This window comes from Pipistrellus hanaki, assembly GCF_964339955.1.
Source record: "Pipistrellus hanaki genome assembly, chromosome: Y".
Taxonomy (NCBI): Eukaryota; Metazoa; Chordata; class Mammalia; order Chiroptera; family Vespertilionidae; genus Pipistrellus; species Pipistrellus hanaki.
This window is the reverse complement of record NC_140525.1, coordinates 4,599,104-4,618,865: the sequence shown is the minus strand read 5'-3', so window position 1 is coordinate 4,618,865 and position 19,762 is coordinate 4,599,104. Positions and strand designations below refer to the sequence as shown.

The following is a 19,762-nucleotide window of genomic DNA, read 5'->3' as shown; positions in this document are numbered from 1 at the left end:
TGCTTCCCTGTGAGGGGCACCTCTGTCAGCAGCCCCCCAGCAGTTTCTTCTGGTGTTTGCTGTCTCCCAGCTTGCCGATAAACACTCACAGCACAAAACCCTCAGTTGCTCTCTCTTTCTGCTTCGGGAGAGGGCTCAGAATCCGCCCATCTATTCTTCTGCCATCTTCTCAACTAACTTTTTTCTCTTGCTGCTTTCAAGATTCTCTCTTTGTCTTTTGCCTTTGGCTACTTAATTGGTTTTGGGAAGTTTTCAGTCATTTTTTTCAGGTAGGTTTTCAATTTCTTATCCTCTCACTTCTCTTTCTTTGTTTCTTTTGTATAAAGTTTCTCTGAGTTAACCAATTCTTTTTTATGGTTCTTGTCCATATCTCTTTAATAAGATCAAAGGCTCCTGTTGATGTCATTTGGAGTAGAGCCAGCACATTCTTGAATACACTGACCTTCTCTTAATGACTCCAGCTCGTACAAGTAGACTATGTGAAGGCAGGAAGAGGCCAACGAAAACTCAAGGAATTGGGATCAGGGCTGTTTTTAGTGGCAAGTAACCCCTCACCCTCCTAGAACTGTTAATGGATGTCCCCATTGGGCCTGGGGTCTGGGTTTCGTGTCACAGAGGAACAGTCCTCTAGCTCTGGTTCAGTAGCATTAGCTTTAGCTTCCTCGACTGCCTTGCCCACTTGGAGTCAGGACAAGGGCAGAATTTGAGTAAGCAGTTAGGCAGAAGTTGGTTGAGATGAATAGGTAGGAACAGGGCAAGGTCCAAGGCATGCTGGGTAGTAGACCAAGGAGTTGATCTCATGCTGCTGCTGCTGCTGCTATTGTTGCAGCCAAAGTGGATGACAGAACATATGAGTTTGTCAGTAAGTCTATGCACAAAATCACTGCTGATTTCTCACCTGCCACATTCAGCCTCACTGATGATTGGGAGAAGGAGCCATTGTGGGTCTGTGATTCTGCACTCAGTGGTTACCTCTACAGCTAAGATATATCTTCCTTTTTTTTTTTCTAATCATCTGCATGGAGACTTCGCAATAAAATTATAAATAGAACTACCATATTACCCAGTAGTTATACTTCTCAAATATATCTGAAGGAAATTAAGTCACTCGCTTAAAGTTATCTGCACCTCTTTGTTCACTGTAGTATTTATAATAGCCAGGACATGGAAACAACCCAAAATGAAAAGGTAAAGAAATTGTTGTATTTGTACTCATACAAATTTGTACACATATACAGTTGATCCTTAAATAGCCTGGCTTTAAATTGCACAGGCCCACTATTTGTGGAATTTTTTCATAAATATAAAGTAGTCCTCTGCATTTTCAGATTTTGCACCTTTTGATTCATCTAATCATAGATTAAAAACAATGAATCCAGAGATGTGGTCTGTTGACTCAATGTATTACTTTATACAATCCTAATATAAAAACCCTGGGTCTGTCAGATCTGCAACTACCAGAAGACTCGACCATTCACCAGGCTGTGCACGCAGTAGGTGAGCAGGCTGAACTACTGATCTCTGAGAAAGAGAGCTAGGTGGGGCTGATCAGCAGTGGCTGCTGGCAAGGCTGGGGGAGAGAAGCAGGATGACCGAACCCTACTCTCTCCCTCACCAGCAGCCAAGCCTCTCTCTCTTTCCTAGAGGTCAGCAGTTAAGCCACTTGCCAGCAGCCTTGGACTGCTGTTGATCAGCCCCGTCTCTGTGATCATGCCTAGAAATAGGCCTGGAGATGCTGACTGTCATAGAAACCAACCACTCAGAACCAAATCTGGGTGAATTGCAAGGAGCCAATGGTTGCCTAGAAGGCAGGGCTTTTAAGACTGAGTGGCATAGAAACAGACAATTCAGAGTCAAATCTGAGTCAACTGTGAGGAGCCAATGGCATAGAAACCAACCAATCAGAACCAAATTGGCCGGCTGAGGAGGGCAATTGGGGACAAGATCAGCTGGCAGGAGAGAGCAGTTAGGGGTAATTAGAAAGGCAGAGGCTGTTAGGGGCAATCAGGCCAGCTGAGGAGGGCAATTGGGGGCAATCAGGTCAACTGGGGGAGCACTTGGGGGTGAGATCAGTCCAGCAGGAGAGGATAGTTTGGGATGACGAGGCCTGCAGGGGAGAGGGCAGTTTGGGGGGATAGGCCTGCAGGGAAGGACTGTTGGGGGCCATCTGACCATCAGGAGAGGGCATTTGGGGGTGATCCAGCCAGCAGGGGAGCAGTTGGGTATTAATCAGGCCAACATGGGTGCAGTTAGGGGTTGATCTGGTTTGCAGGCAGAAGCAGTTAGGGCAATCAAGTAGGCAGACAGGCGAGCAGTTAAGAGCTAGCAGTCCTGGATTGTCCTAAACTGGCAACCAGATATCCCCTGGCGGGTCCAAGATTGGAGAGGGTGTAGGCTGGGTTGAGGGCTATCCCTTTTCTCCTTCAGTGCATGAATTTTGTGCATCAGGCCTCTAATTTATTATTAGGAATTGGTATTTGCAAGAGTCATGGAACCAATCCTCCACATGTATTAATGGATAACTGTATGATTATGGGGACTCAAAAGCTGTTCAGAGTGTGGAGGTTGGTGCCCCTACACCTTGAGCATTGTTCAGTCATTTGTGACATCTTATCAGGATATGCTATGTGAAAAAAGTTAGAAGATGACAAATAATGTTTAATCTTGTTTATACGAGGAAGTAAAAATAAGCTAAACTTACAGAAAGTTTGGTGATTGTTAGAATTTGGTGGAAGAAATAGGTAAAGTGGGTGAAGTGTGGTCTAAAAAGTCCTGAGGATGTAAATAAAATACAGTGTATTGATAGTAGCTAATCCTCCTATATAATAAAAGGCTAATATGCAAATAGACTGAACAGCGGAACAACCAATCAACAGGACAGGATGTGCACAAAACACGCGGTGTTCGCCATGGTGGGATGGTGGAACAGGTGAGCTGGGGCACCAGATGTGGCACTGGTCACTGTCATTGGGGTGAGCCTCTGGTGGTTACTGAAAATTCTTTGCTCCTACATGCCGCAGCCATGCCTAGCACTTGTGCCTGCTGCTGGTGCCAGCCCCACTTGCACCTGACGCTGGCGCCCAGTACCAGCCCCAGTGGTTCAGCACCATCAGCAGATGCACATTGCAGCTGCCAACCCCAATCACCCCTCAGGGCTTCTCCACCTCCCCCTGCTCCTGAGGGATGATTGGGCTTAGCAATCGCTCTCACACCCTTTGCTGGCAGCAGACCCAATCGCTCTGCACCTTCAGTGGTTATGAGTGGGGCTGGCACCTTAAGTGTGTGGGAACAGCAGTGGTCGGAGTGGGATTTCCAGCAGGCAGAGACCCAGGGCCACAATGGGAGGAGTCAGAAGGAGCAGAGGATGGGCTAAGATCTACCCCAGTGCTCACCACTGCCTTGTGGCCCACAGTTTCTTTCAAGGTGCATAAACTTGTGCACTGGGCTCCTAGTGTATATTTGAATGTTAAGAGAATGAAGTTTTAAATTCTCTTTCAATAAAAAGTTGAAATTATCTGGAGGTGGGAAGAGGGAAAATAAACGTTCTGGGTCCAGAATTCTAGCTTTCCTACCCCCTCTTTTAACTCTAAATATTGCCTTCTTCTGTCTTCCTTTCTGAAAAGAAATTAAGTATTATGCTTGGTCCAGAATAAGTAAGTTTTATTGTTGTTATTAATTCTCAGCCCTGGATTTCTCCCGAACCCCTTTCCCTCGTAGATATTTTTCCATTAACTTTTTATATGAAAGGGAGAAACGTTTGTTCTATGGTTGGACTCTTGTAGACAGCATGTATGTGAATTATATATACGTCATGTTTTCTTATCCATTCAGCTAACATATGAATTTTGATTGACCATTTCATCCATTTACATTTAAGGGTATTCTTGATATGTTTATTTCCATTTTTATCCTTCATGCCTATGTTCCTCTCTCTCTATTCTTCTTCCAACAGTCCTAACATTTCTTACTATGCTGATTTGGTGGTAATAATTTTTTTTGCCTTCTTTTGTCTGTGAAGCTTTTTATTTCATCATCTATTTTTGAGTGATAACCTTGCTGGATAAAATAGTCTTATTTTTAGATACTTGCCTCTCAGTACCTTGAATACTTTGTGCCATTTCCCTTTGGCCTGTGTCTGGGCATGAGCCTCTTTGGGTTCTTCTTACTTGGTGCTTTCTGTGTTTCCTGAACATGTTTGACTTTTTCCTTTATAGGTTAGGGATGTTTTTGGCCAATATTTCTTCAAACAGATTCTCTAGTTTTCTTGCTGACTCTCTTCTCTTTCCGTTACTTGTGTGATGCAGATGCTGTTTCATTTAAGGTTGTCCCAAAGCTCCCTTAAACTGTTCTCCTCTATTTTGTTGTTGTTCTGAGTCTTTTTATTGTTGTTATTTTCTTATTTTACTGTATTGTTGGCAGCAAACAGATATCTCTTACCTATTCCTTTTTACCTCCTCCACCCTACCCTCAACCCACCCTATGTTTTCCCCATGTTATTGACTGTGTCTCTTGGTTATATACATAAGTTTATATATTATTTGGGTATGTATTCTCTTCCTCCTCCTCCTCTTTTTCCTTTTTGGTACTCTAATTGAGTGATTATTTCTCCTTGTGTTTAATTTGCTGATTCAGTCCTTTGCTTTCTTTAATTGGCTTTTTATTCCTTTTGGTATATTCTTTATATTTACTATATATATATATATATATATATATATATATATATATATATATATAATAAATATATATATATATATATATATATAAAATAAATATATAGTAAATATAAATGTGTGGGTAAATATCGGGTCTAGTAATAATTAATGTCGTTTTTAACATTCGTTTAAAATCTTGCTTGGCGTTGACTTGTATGTACATAACCTTCAAACACGTGGTATCTACAGAACGTGTGAAGTGCAATTAACAAGTTTTGCTTGAAAAAGTTTGTGTTTGGTTTGGTTTTTGTTGCAAAACTAGGGCTAAGAAGATGGCGGATGAAGAGCATATTCGGCACCGCATGCTTTACGAGTTCCAATTAGGAAGAAAAGCAAGTGAGGCTGCAAAAAACATCTGTAGTGCTCTTGGTCAAGATGCAGTTAGCGCCAGAAAATGCCAGCGTTGGTTTGAGAAATTTCGCGAGGGAAATTTTTCGTTAGATGACAAGAGTGGTCTAGGCCGTGTGTCCAATTTTGATCAAGAAGCTCCTCAAGCTCTTTTGGTGCAAAATCCTCAAATTACCCAACAAGAGCTTGCGACAACTTTAAATTGTTCACAAAAAACAATTTCCAATCAATTGCGTGCACTTGGCAAAGTCCAAAAGTTTGGAAAATGGGTTCCTCATGAGTTGACCGACAACAACCGTAATCAAAGAGTCACAATTTGCAGTTCGCTCCTCTCTCGTCAAAACCGTTTGCTGTTTTTAGAGCAAATTGTTACCGGAGATGAAGAATGGGTGCTGTATGTTAATTTGAAAAGGCTGCCTCAATGGTTGGACAAAAATGAGGAACCACAGCCCACGCCAAAACCTGACTTGCATGCGAAAAAAGTGATGTGTGTTTGGTGGAATTTTAAAGGAATTCTTCATTATGAACTTTTACCATGTAACCAAACCATTACAAGTGCAGTGTATAGTGCCCAATTGGAAAGGTTAGCCCAAGCTTTAAGAGAAAAAGAACCCGCGCTGATTAATCGGAAGGGCGTAATTCTTCACCACGATAACGCACGACCGCATACTGCAAGAATCACTGCTGAAAAACGGCGCCAGTTGGAATGGGAAGTTCTCCCTCAACCTGCATATTCTCCTGATATTGCCCCTTCCGATTACCATTTGTTTCGTTCTTTGCAAAACTTTCTTCTTGGAAAAAAATTTAATAATGAAGAATGCCTCAAAAATGCATTGACCGAATTTTTTGCATCAAAATCACAAGAATTTTACAACAGAGGGATTAAAATGCTTCCTGAGCGTTGGGCACAAGTAGTAGAAAACAACGGCAACTATATTGTTGATTAAGTTTTGTTGTATTGTTTAAATAAATTCTATTTAAAAAAAGTATTAGAAAACGACATTAATTATTACTAGACCTAATATATATATATATATATTCATTACTTGGAATTATATATCTGATAAGTTTCCTATCTCCATTTCATTTAACTCATCTTCTAGAGAATTCTCTTTTTTTTTTTTCTTTTGGGTCCTGTTTATCTTTTCATTTTTTTCTGCCTCTGTATGATTGTATCTATTTATTAGATAAATCTACTAGAGTTACAGTCTGGTCAACTGGTCTTTTGAGTAATATCTTGTCATGCTTGGTGGTGTATTCTCCTTGATTTTCTGAGTTTAGTGCCGTAGAAATGCTCCTTGCCTGGGTTATCTGCACCTCCTATTGTAATTGCCTTTTTTTTTTTTTTATCACATACATGTTATTTTCAAAACTTGAATGTCAAGAGCAAAACTCTGGCTATTCAATAATAACAACAATGCCAATGCAAAACAAAATGAGAAATCAGAATTATGGACATATTAATATTTTTAGCTACTAAATGAGTCTCTTTTGTTGCTGGTGTAGATTTACTCAGAGTCCTTGGACTTGCTGCACAGACTTTGCAGAAGACTGGAAGCTAACAGATGAGCAGGAACATGATTAAAGAAGTAGCTTCCACTTCAGTCTTTAATTTCTTCAGATGACTCCATGTTGGCACCTCAGTCCCTTGGGTAGCTTTCAGTTTTCTTCTCCCACTTTGCTGTCATCTGGGCAACTCTCAGTCCTTTTGGGTGAAGGGACACAGGAGTGTCTCTGAGTCCATTGTGATGACGGACATAACACTCTGGCACCCGAATTGGCTGCATTGCTCCTTCTTCCCTTTCATTTTGAACCCAGGGTTCGACCCCAAAACACTCCAGGCCTGGTTGCTCTGGGCCTGGCTGCTCTGGGCCTGGCTGCTGTTGCTCCGGGCCTGGTTGATCTGGGCCTCGCTGCCCTGGGCATGGCTGCTGCTTCTCAGCCTGGCTGCTCCGGGCCTGGATGCTTCAGGCCTGCCTGCTGCTGCTCTTGACTGGCTGTTGCTGCTCCGGGCCTGCCATTCTTCCATCTCTCCAGCTGGTCACAATTTAAGAGTCCATTGGTCCCTCATTGCTCCCATTTTCATGTTAATTGTTGACCATTAACTACCCAGTACCTCCTTCCCTCGGCTCTGGATTATAGATATCCTTCATATTAGTTTCAGTTCCCAAATTGCTGTGAACAAAAAGTATAAGGAAAGAGAAGATAAAGAGAGAGAAATAGACCAGCCACCCACCTACGCTGCCATCTTGGCTTCTCTCTTAAATCTTGTAATTGCCTTTTGATTGTCCATTTCAAGCTTCTGTTTGGCTTTCCTGGTTGTCCATTGCTACCACTCAGAGTAGGAAGGGATAAAACACAGGCTCAGCCCTTAAAGCTCAGTCCTTAGGCTGGCTGGCTGCCTATGAAGCTCAATCTCAGGTAGCTGTTATACAGGTGCTGACAGAATAAGACAAGATCAAGTAGGCCCAATTGAATACAACACAAACAGAACAAAAGCTAAAAATAAGAACCAAAACAACCTCACCAACAACAAAAAGTATAAGGAAAGAGAAGATAAAGAGAGAGAAATAAAAGAGAATATTATAATACAAGTGACGAGAGAGAGAGAGAGAAAAAGAGAGAGAGAGAAGAAAATAAAAGAATGTGAAGGAAAATGAGAAAAAGAGGTAAAATGTAAGAAGAGGATATATATTATCTACACTAATAAAAAAACATGCAAATTAACCCATCACTCTTAATGCCCACCAGCCAATGAAAGTGAATATGCAAATTAACCCAGCAAAATGGAGGTTAATTTGCATATACAGAGGAGTGAAGACTGAAGACAGTATAGAAGGAAGAGGAAGGGAAAGTGGAAAGGGAGGCAGTGGTGGTGGCACCTGCAGGAGGGAAAGTGCGGGGGTGGGAAGATGTGGCGGCGGGAGGAAAATTGCAGGGGGCTGGCGGCAGGAGGAAAGCATGGGGCTGCAGTGGTGGTGGGAGGGAAAGTGTGGGGGATAGAGGGATGGTGGCTGCAGGAGGGAAAGTGCTGGGGCTGGTGCAGAAGTTGTGGGAGAGAAGCCCGCCAGAAACCCTGTTCTTGCAGGAATCTTCCTGCAACAGGCCTCTAGTCAAATAATAATTTCAAAAGGTAATAGTAATAAAATAACATATGGAATAGGAAAAATAGAAAAGCAAAGCAAAAAGTGAAAGAAGAATATGGGAGGAAAATAAACAAAAATAAAGTGAAATCTAAAAATAAAGTAGTATTAAAGAAATATGAAGAGAAAAACAATCTCCACAGATTTTGGTGCCTAGATATAAACCCTTTAGATCTTCTAGCTGGTTAGATTTACTCAGATGTTGTCCAGTACTGGCCTGTTTATGTGCTGGTCACACGCCTCCAAGTTGATTCACTGTCAGTGTCAGTTGCTAAAGCCAGGCAACCTAACATTTGTCTAATTAGTGGGTCCTCTTAAGCCCTGAGACTGTCTTTCTTGGGTCTCACCCTTTGAATGTCCCTGCTCTGAGTGCTCTCCCATCTCCCATGGATCTTCACTCAGAGGGCTTCTGGTACCTTGCAGCATGTGGTGTAAGCAGATGGGTGTTGAAGATAATGCTTGTAATCTGTAGGAGAGGGGGTGGGCACTTTCTTACTTAGGCAGTGCTAGAATGACAGGCTGTACGCACTGAGAAGTGGATCTGCTTCCTTGTAATGATGTGGAAGGGCTCAAATACACTCACTGAGACTGAGACCCACTAGGAGACACTGTTGCAACCCCTTATTTCTGTTTGGCTTCCTGGTTGTTCATTGCTACCACTCAGAGTAGGAGGGGATAAAACCCACACACACAAAAACAAACAAAAAACCAACAACAAAAAACAGTTCTAGCTGGTTTGGCTCTGGATAGAGTGTTGGCCTGTGGACTAAAGAATTCAATTGCAATCAAGGGCACATGTCTGTGTTGCCAGTTCCATCCCCAGTAGAGGGAATCCAGGGAGGCAGCCAATCAATGATTCTCTCTCATCATGGATATTTCTATCTTTTTCCCTCTCTGGAATCAATTAAAAATATATACTTAAACAAAAGCAAATATAAAAATCAAACCCATTTGGCACTTGAATTTTTTGCAAAGGCCTTTGTTCTAGGACAGGACTTTTGCTGGTCAGCTGTGTTTCATGAGCCTGCATATTGAGCCTTACTGGTACAGATTTGTAGTTCCAGGACATTTGCCTTTCACTGGGATCAACAGCAGATCAGGGTCAATGTGACAGATTTTGCAGGTTCGGCCAGGGTGCTTTTAATGCATTTATGGAAGTGAGGTAGGGAAGTCCAATCTCTTTTTTTCCTTCTAGGCACACAGACTAGTCTCTCCCAGGCCATCTTGCTTTCTGCAAAATGTTCTACCAGGGACTAGAGGCGCTCTCTGAATCACTGTTGGTTATACCTTTCAGCTCCCTCCACACCAAGCTCTGCACTGTGGAGCTTTGCTGCTTGACCATTCCCCCCAGTCCTAGATTAGGTCAATTGTCCCTGCTGCTGCAACAAAGAGATTGCTCTTTGCCTGAGCTTTTGCAGTTTGAGCTTCTAAGATGGACTTTATCTCTACTGCTTCCTACCCAGTGTTACCTGGATTCCCATTTCCTTCTCTGTTTTCTGAGTTAGGGGTACTTGGATGGCTTAGATCCCTTACTCTGTACTCTCAGGGGTTTGGGGGCTCTGCTGCCACAATGTCTCTCCAGCTTACTAGCTGTGATCTGCCCAGTTAACCCACCCTCTTCTTTCTTTTTTCCTGCATTCTCTGTTCACAGTATTTGAACAGAGAAACTTCACTTTAACTAGAAACTTCACTTTAACTAGTTTTTCATGTCTGATGTCCTACAGTTCAACCACAAATATCTCTGGTCTTGGGAGCAAGGAGTAGGAGGTTCCACCTGTTCCACAGCAATGATCATTCTTTATTCTTTTAAATAGGGACTTCCAGTTATTTCAATTAATGCATTTACTCCATGCATTATATTGGCAGCTTGTCAAGAGGTTTTTTTCATACTTAAAAAAAACAACACATTTAATATCCTCTCTAGTGCTATGTAAATTTTTATTATTAATATGGAATTTAACACAGTTGACCAGCAAAAGTCCTGTCCTAGGACAGAGGCCTTTGCAAAAAATTCAAGTGCCAAGTCAATATTATTTAAGTCAAAAACTTAAATTGTGAAGAACTTCTTTAAATGCCAATAATTTTATTAGTATGGTTTACACAGGCAGGGTCAGGTGACTGAACAAAATCATATTACAAAATCCTACCTTTCTCCCCACCATATAATCTTAAGCTATGCATAGTTGTATTTGTATGCCCTCAGTCAGTTTAGAAGGTGTGCTTTTGCTTTGTTGCTTGAGTATCTATCAGCACATGTGATATTTTGTTCCCTAATCTTGCTTTAAATTTTTTTCATTCTCTTTTTTAATATATGGCAGAATCTTAAAAAATTACAGATTTTATTGTTTGAGAAGAGTGTCAGTAAGGAAAAACATACCTTACTCTTTATTTTTGAAATAGGAATAAAATTTTTCTCTTGGGAATATGTACTTGCAGAATATTTTAATCCTAAAATAATGTGAAGTTTTTAAAATATTATTTTGTTTTTTCTTTTAGTACTCTTTCAAATTCCTTTGATAGTATTTAAAATAAAATTCAGCCCTAATTTGTTTGGCTCAGTGGGTAGAACATTGGCCCTGCGACTGAAGGGTTCCAGATTCAATTTCTGTTAAGGGGATTTATACCTTGGTTGTGAGCTTGATCCCCAGTGCAAGAGGCAGCTGATTGATATTTCTTTCTTATTGAAGTTTCTATCACTCTATCCCTCTCCCTTTCTATGAAAAACAACCAATAAAAATATATTTAAAAATAAATAACATTTTTAAAAGTATAAAATGAAAGTCATCTTTACACCACAATGATTGCATGTTTTTCTTATTTGCAAAATAATTGAGTTCTGTAATATTAGTTTTGTGGCTGATGAAAGGATGAATATTGTGTTATTTGGATTGCCTTTTCTTTTTTTAATATATTTTATTGATTTTTTTGCAGAGAGGAAGGGAGTGGGTTAGAGAGTCAGAAACATCGATGATAGAGAAACATCAATCAACTGCCTCCTGCACATCCCCCACTGGGGATGTATCCACAACCAAGACACAGGCCCTTGACCGGAATCGAACCTGGGACCTTTCTGTCCACAGGCTGACACTCTTATCCACTGAGCAACACCAGTTTCGGCTGGATTGCCTTGATTCTTTACTTAATGTGGTCATTGAATTTATTTTTTTGAAGTTTATTTATGGAAACTTGGTGTTCAAAGTATAACCAAGTAGGTTATATTTAGACTTGAGGCCCCGTCCACAAAATTCGTGCACTTGGGGGGAATTCCCCCCTCAGCCCAGTCTGTGCTCTCTTGCAGAACATGAGCCCTCAAGGGATGTCTGACTCTGTGGGGACTGGGCCTCAGCCAGCAATTGGCCATCCTTAGCGCTACCACAGAGGTGGGAGAGGCTCCTGCCACTGCTGTTCTGTTCACCAGCTACGGGCCCAGCTTCTGGCTGAGCAGCACTCCCTCTATGAGAGTGCACTGATCACTGGGGGCAGCTCCTGCATTGAGTGTCTCCTCCTGCTGGTCAGTGCCCATCATAGCAACTGCTCATTCTGCCTTGGGTCAATTTGCATATTAACCTTTTATTATATAGGATAAGACTATTTTATTTACTTGTGTAATTAAAACTAACCTGTAATGGGATACTATGCATGAATATTTATTTAATCTATAGGAAGAAAATGAGAAAAGAATGCAAAACAAAGATTATTCAGACAATGAATCTACAGCTTCGAATATGTAAGTAACTTTAAGTGTTCAGTCAATATTTCTGTCCAAAAGGCATGGACTTAATTTTTTTTATTTTTTTTATTTTAAGTTCTGGAAAGAGAAGGAAAGGACCTTTTAAAACCATAAAGTTTGGGACCAACATTGATCTTTCTGATGACAAAAAGTAAGTTTTCCAGTTCTGTTTATATAAAGTAAAAATAGGATTGTAGGATTAGAAATTCCCTAGTAATGTTATTTGTTTTTTATTACTATATTTTTTATATTGATATTAGAAAAAAAAAACCACCCAAAACCCCACATTTTAAAACTTTTTTAGGTTTAAATTAGACTTTTTTTTTTACTTGAAGAATGCCAGAACATTAATTTTATATATTTGAAAAATAAAAATTATTTTTTACATCAAGCATGTCAAACTCACAGCTCAGGGGCACATGCGGCCCACAACGAATATTTTTGTGACCCAGACATTATAATGGTATGTAAAAAATGTTTTAAAAAAATTTCGCTATTTAATTTTTACAACATTTTGTTATACATTATTATTAATAACGAATTACAACATTCGTTAATGACTGATGACTATTATCGTGTTGCATTATTTCTCTTATGCACCTTATGCACAGGTGCACCATTTCTCTTCACTAATACCAGCAGCAAATATTTTAGCAGGCAATTGCCAGGTCATTAGTCTTGTACTGACTTGTTTGGTCTGTGCAATGGGAAATATTTCACTTTCAGAGAATAAGAAAAATAGGTTATTTGCGTTATGCTTATTAATTTGTGCGGTTATTCGATGTCTGGTAAGTTAATGTTCAATGAAAATATTTTTTATTAACATTTTATGTTAATGATTACTCATGTATTTCAGTTCTTTGTATTCTTCATGTCTCTATCGACATAAACCTAGGTTTCTATGAAAATTGAAGCTTTTGCTGTTTTTTTTGTTTTTTTTTTTCCCACATAAACTTAAATCTTGTTTATTTGGCCCGTGTTAGCCTTTTTTTAGAGTGGAAGGGAGTGCTTGATTTACATGATTATAATTTTTTTGTTTTTGTACAGTAATCACTCTAGGTGCTTGAACTTCTTAAAAAAAGTTAAACTTTTTAGCACTTTTGACTTTAAAAGTATAATACTTAGAAATTTAATGTTTTCTGGTCAGATCACAAGATTTTTAAGATGCAGCTAATTCTCATAAATACTTGTAGCAAAGTTAAACTTTTTTTCCCCTGTATATTGATTAAGGTATTACATATGTATCCTTATCCCCGCATTGGTGACCCACCTCCCCAGCTCATGCACTCAATCCCCTGGTGTCTGTTCTCATTGGTTATGCTTATATGCGTGCATACAAGTCGTTTGGTTGATCTCTTCCCCTAATCCACCCTCCTCTATCTAAGAGGATTGAGCGTCTTACTGATGCTTCTCTCTCTGGATACAAAGTTAAACTATTAATTTGTTATTTTATTTCAGGTGGAAATTGCAGCTGCATGAGTTGACTAAACTTCCTGCTTTTGTGCGGGTGGTATCAGCAGGAAATCTTCTAAGCCACCTTGGTCATTCTATTCTGGGCATGAATACAGTTCAACTATACATGAAAGTTCCAGGCAGTCGAACACCAGGTTATTTTTATGGGCTAACATATGTTTCTATTTTAAAAAAAAGTGTTAGTCAAATGTGACACATATACACAGTTTCTTTTCTGTTTATAATTATTTTATTCAAAAGATCTTTTAGTTCTTTTTTATAGGTAAAGATATTTATAATGATTCTTATAATTGATCTGAGAGTATTAATTTTTGTCTTTAATTCTTGATATATATATATATATATATATATATATATATATATATATAAAACACCACAATTGAAAAATATAACTTGGGAAGGAAGCAATAAGTCACTCAATGAGTGAACTATATTAAGGCATTATAAAAGGGTTTGACTTGATCTATTGATAGTTTTCCAATTTTTTTCCCCATTAAGAACTATATCGTATTATATGAATTTAATATTGATATGATAAATAATGAGATAATACATATTTTGTCTTTAAAAAAATATGTGCTTCACAAATAGGTATTAACAAATACTGCTATTAATATATAGGCATATTTTATTTAATATGTTAATTGATTGTAAAGTATATAGAGTTCTGTTAGCTCTGAAAAGTGTGGATAGAGCTTTGGCACCAAATGGTCAGGGGTACATACCTGGGTTGCAAGAGGCAATACCTTTGGCTTGTACAAGAGGCAGCAATTCAATATGTCTCTCTCACATTGATGTTTCCCTCTCTTTCCTTCTCTCCCTTCCACTCTAAACTATCAAAGAAAAAATATCTCTGGAAGAGGATTAACCAAAAAAAAAGTTTTTAATTTTCTTTCACATTTCATTCCACAAAAGGCTTTTGCTAATGAAAATATTCTGTGCATTGCACTGAAGTTTGAAACACGGTACTAAAGGTATAGTGCTGCAAATAGTTGAAGGGATGGACATCTAGACTTTTGTTTAATTTTTAATACCACACAGAGTATTTTAAGCAGCTTGATAGTACCTGCAGTGCCAAAAACATTTGTCTTTTTTAGACTTTATTGTGTAGCATTGTTTTGCAATATAAAATAGTTTTGTTTTTAAAAGAATCATAAAAACTGCAAAAAAAAATTAATTACCAATGACAGTGGCTGATTGTTATTCTCATTCAAAACAATTTTCAGTCTTAACCCTGACTGCTAAGCCATAAGTGATCAGCTTCTCTTTTTGACAAAAATTTATGAAACTGATGTTTATTAAGTCTTTGAGAATGGCACACAAAAAAGTATTTTGCATAAAGTATATGCCAGTGAATAACATAATTAACTGTAGACATTAAGCACTTTACATTTTCATAAACTTTGTTAATTTATCCAAGTAATGCTTTTTTTCACTTTCATTCATTTCCCCCCACCATTAGTTGTAATATATCTTAGTAGATGTCCTTTTAGTTTCTTAGAAATATTTTCACTTGTAATGGTGCCGTGGAGACCACTTACAGAGGTGAATTCTTAGAAAGATTTAAATATTTTTATTTATTTATTTATTTATTTATTTATTAAGATTTAAAGGTTTTTCAGTTTCTTAGAAAATATTCTCACTTGTTATGGTCCTGTGGAGACTACTTACAGAGGTGAATTCTTTTAAAAAAATATATATATTTTTTATTGATATTTTACAGAGAGGAAGGGAGAGGGAGAGAGAGTTAGAAACATGAATGAGAGAGAAATATCCATCAGCTGCCTCCTGCACACACCCCCTATTGGGGATGTGCCCACAACCAAGGTACATGCCCTTGACTGGAATCGAACCTGGGACCTTTCAGTCTACAGGCTGACGCTCTATTCACTGAGCCAAATTGGTCAGGGCCAAAAGCGAATTCTTGAGTCACTTCACATTTGGTATTGATTTCTCAAAGAAACCAATTACATAGTCCTATAAGAGTAATATGCAAATTAACCATTGCTCAGCTACACCCTCAAAACTCATCCACAAGCAATGCTCACAAGCCATTCAGGAGCAAATATGCAAAAAACCAAAACAAAACCCAAGATTGCTATGACTACAGAGAGCAGGAGGGAGGCTTGGGTTTCCTCGGCAATGGAGGAAACCAGGTTTTCCTCCTGCCCTTTCCGGCCTAGGCCTCCACTCAAGGCTATAAAGTTTCAATGATACAGTGTTTCCCTGAAAATAAAACATCCTCCGAAAATAAGACCTACTTACACCTTTCCTTCTGAGTGAAATATAAGGCATCCCCCGAAAATAAGGACCCCCCAGGCTCTGTCTCAGAATGAAAACTAATTTACCGTAAACTGGTCGCTAGGGCCGCCCCGACTGGCGTCTAGCAACCAGTGATGTTACGCGGAGTCCTGACGTCACTGCTGTGTGGAGGCGGAGCGGAGGTCGGAGTGAGTGGTGAGCGCGGGGCAGGAGAGAGGAGGAGACTTTCGCAGATGCTTGTAGAAGAACAGGAGGATTAGAGCAGACCGGACGCAGCGAAGGTGGTGAGTGCTGGTCTGTCTCTGGTGACACTACCTGATGCTCGCAGCCGCCCTCATGATGACTGAAGGTTCTCAGTCAGTGGCAGACCCTGCTCCAGCCCAGATCCAGGCCCCAGCAAGCCCAGTGACAGTCCCCAGGCAGGCCCCAGGGGGTAAATGTCTGATAAAGGGGTAGGGGGGATGTCTGGTGAAGGTGTTCTTGGCACAGGGGTGGGGGGGGGGGAGATCACTTAAAATGACACAGGAGGAGCAGAGGGGGCAATTGAAATGACACAGGAGGATCAAAGGGGGTTACTAAAATGGTAATCCCCCTTCTGATTCTCCTGTGCCATTCTGATTCCCCTCTCTGATCCCCCTGTGTCATTTTAAGTGATCCCCCTCCCCCCACCTAGATACCCCAATTCCTTTTTTTACCCCTAGAAATGAGCACAAAAAGAAAAAGCTACTCTTTGGAGTACACGAAAGGAATCGTGGAAGACTCTTGGGCCAAAATCTTACTGCTTTCTGCAAAGAGAAGATGTTGAGTATCCGATTGGACTGAAAATGGCGAGCAGAGTATGGTAACCTCACTGAACAGTGGACAAGTGAAATGCTAAAAAGTGCAAGTGTGGATCAGGTCAGCAACCATTATTTTCCGAGCTGGAAGACCTGGTCTGTGAATGGGTTGTTGTCAGGAGAGCAAAGGCTTTGGTTGTGAATAGGGCACAGATTCAAGAATTTGCCCTTGCAATGGCACCACAGTTTGACATAGCCCCTGAAGACTTCAAAGCATCACAACACTGGCTGGATAATTTCCTTCAGCGAAGTGAACTGTCTTTAAGAAGATCTGCAACATTGTTTAGGTTGAAAGATACTCAAGTCCTTTATTAATGATGCTGACTACTCTAAATACAATCTTTCCAACATGATTGATATGGATGAAATTGCAGTGTTTATTGAACAGCGCAGTGCCTCCTTAGTGTGCATTCCCTCCACTGCTTATGAAAGTGCACATGTTTCCTGTATTTTGGCAATTCGTCTGGATGGCACTAAAATACCACCTTTAATCATTTCTGAGGGCAAGAAGGAAAAGATTGAACGTGTTTTGGGCGTTTTTATTCTTGAAACTGACAAAGCCTGGGCCACACAAGCAGTTATAGGAAGTGGGTCGATCTAATGTTGCCACTTGTTATGCCAGGGAGCCAAAGAGGTCTGCTAGTCTGGGATGCAGCCAGCACTCACCACGCTAAAGACATGAAGACATTTCTTCACGAAAGAAAAATAGATCAGATAATGATTCCCACAGGAATGATGGCCTATCTCCAGATTCTTGATATTGCAATAAACAAGCCATTCAAAGACAATTTGCGCATGGAAATTAATGACTACATTGAAAATAGAATGGAGATAAATCAGCGTGGAAACTTTGTGAAACCTAAACTGCAAGAAGTTGTGACTTGGGTGAAGAATTCATGGGAGAAAATCACTGATAGTGCATTGCAAATGCACTGTGAGCAGGCTACTTTGACAAAAAGTTCTCATTTAAAGACAATGCTATTGCTAAACATGAGAGATTTGGTCCACTGATCCTGAAAGAAATGGAGTCACAAGAAATTCACCAGGAAATTCAGGAATTGGATTGTTATGATGATGTTCCAGAAGATGACGTGATTGTCATTGAATAAATGAGTAAATTCTTGATACTGTAGGATTCACAGTTTGTCTGATTTGTGTTGACAACTACTATACCGTATACAGGTAATAAATTTCCTTTATTTTCATTTAACAATAAATGTATACCGTATTCTTCATGGAAAAATAAGACATCCCCTGAAAATAAGACCTAGCGCATCTTTGGAAGCAAACGTTAATATACGATACTGTCTTATTTTTGGGGAAACAGGATAGAAGATACATAAATTCAAATAGAAATGGTATCAGCCATAGGGCTGGAAAGAGAAGGAGGCGAGGGTTGCCCCTGGCAATGGAGGAAGCCAAGATTTCTGCACACCCTGGCCGGATTAAGCCTCTGCTAAAGGCTACAAAGTTTCAATTATAGAAGGTACATAAGTCCCAACAGAAATGGCCACAGCCACAGGTCAAGCTTGGCTCTGCTCTGCTAGAAAGTTTCAATTGTAGAAGGTAAATAAATTCCAGATACCAAGGCCTCCACTTGGGTCACAAGGGGTGTGGCTGGCCTGCAAACCATCAGAGACCCCTTGCCCTAACTGCCCCACGCCCCAAGGGAACTCCACCCTGATCTGGGACATCCTTCAGGGCAAGCCAGCCAGCCCCCACCCGTGAACCTCTGTTCTATCTAATCAAAGAGTTATGTGCACATTGACTGTCACTCCAACACTCAAGATGGCTGCCCCATGAGATCAAAGATCCTGCTCCCATGGGGACACAAGATGGCCAACACAAGATGGCCAGCAGGGTAGGGCAGTTGGGAGGCACAAGGCCTGCAAGAGAGGGCATTTGGGTGGGGCAATCAAGCCTGCAGGGAAGGGAAGTTAGAGTGATCAAGTTGGCAGAGGAGGAAAGTTGTGGGCAACCAGGCCTGTAGAGGAGGGCAGTAAAGGGCAAACAGGCTGGCAGGTGAGTAGTTAGGGGGTGATCAGGCTGGCAGGCTAAAAGAACAATCAAGAAGGCAGGCAGGTGAGCAGTTAGGAGCCAACAGTCTTGGATTGTGAGAGGGATGTCCTTCATCCTCCATCTCCCCACAATGCACGAATTTTGTGCCCCAGGCCTCTAATAATAACAATCTGTTGACTTGTCAAGAGACAAATATGCTTATTTTACTTTTGAATGGCATATTGATTCTTTCAACATCTTCATTGAGTAATCTTTCTCAACAAAATGATACAATATGGAACCATTTTATTATCTCTAGAAATACCCACTGCAACCAAACCTGGTTTAATTAACTCACGGTCTATTAACTGTTTTTCTTGCCTGGCCAGAGATTTCATTTAGTCTTGCCTTAATTTTGTTTTAGTTTTTGTGAAACAGTTTTGCTTTGATGAAATAGTACCTTTACATTTTTAAAATTTTCTGTCTATATATATTGTTAATTTTCCATTAATTAAAAAAAAAAAATGGAAAGAAGGGATGGGGAGACAGGCAGACAGAAACAGACAAACATTGATCTGAGAGTGACACATCTATCAGTTGCCTCCTGCATGAGCTCTTAGGGGAGCCAGGGACTTAACCCACAACCTTTTGCTGCACAGGCTGATGCTTCACAATGGCCAGAGATGAGATAGACATATTTTAATGAGCACTTCATCTGAATTTTTGTTGTGCTTTGTAATCTTTTAGTGTAATAAGAACATCACTACTTTGAGTACATTGCTTTCTTATCAAATGGAAGGAAACATTCACACTTCCACACTTTTTTTTTTAATGTGTTTTTTGTTTGCTTTTTATTGATCTCAGAGAGAAAGGGAGAGAGAGATAGAAACATCAATTTATTATTCCACCCATTCCTGCATTCATCAGTTGATTTTTGTATATGCCCTGACCAGGAATCAATCCCAGAACCCTGGCATATCGGGATTAACACTCTAACCAACTGAGTTAGCTCCTCTGGGTTTTTGATGTACAGCTAGACATAGAATCCATTGGGTAGAATTTTTACTTATAGGCTATACTTGGAAATTCACTTATGAATTGGCTGTCATTGTAATTAATACTATGCAAGAATTTTTTCCTCTCAAGTTTTTCTTCTCAAGTATAACATTAAACTGTATCTATTAAGATTTATTTCAATTATCTCATTCAATTTGGAAGATTTGTAAAAGAAAGTATTGGAAAATGACATAAGTCAAAGGA

The 19,762-nt window shown here is 39.9% G+C and overlaps 1 protein-coding gene across 4 annotated transcripts in view; it reads left to right on the top strand.

Annotated features, from left to right (window-relative positions):
* LOC311615836 (lysine-specific demethylase 6A-like) overlaps window positions 1-19,762 on the top strand; it is a 222,587-nt gene that overhangs the window by 175,320 nt on the left and 27,505 nt on the right. For all 4 annotated transcript variants that reach the window (XM_084871274.1, XM_084871272.1, XM_084871273.1 and 1 more), the window contains 3 exons: window positions 11,866-11,930; window positions 12,010-12,084; window positions 13,392-13,540. In XM_084871274.1, the coding sequence (XP_084727400.1) occupies window positions 11,866-11,930; window positions 12,010-12,084; window positions 13,392-13,540 (289 nt within the window). The remainder of the gene's footprint in view (window positions 1-11,865; window positions 11,931-12,009; window positions 12,085-13,391; window positions 13,541-19,762) is intronic.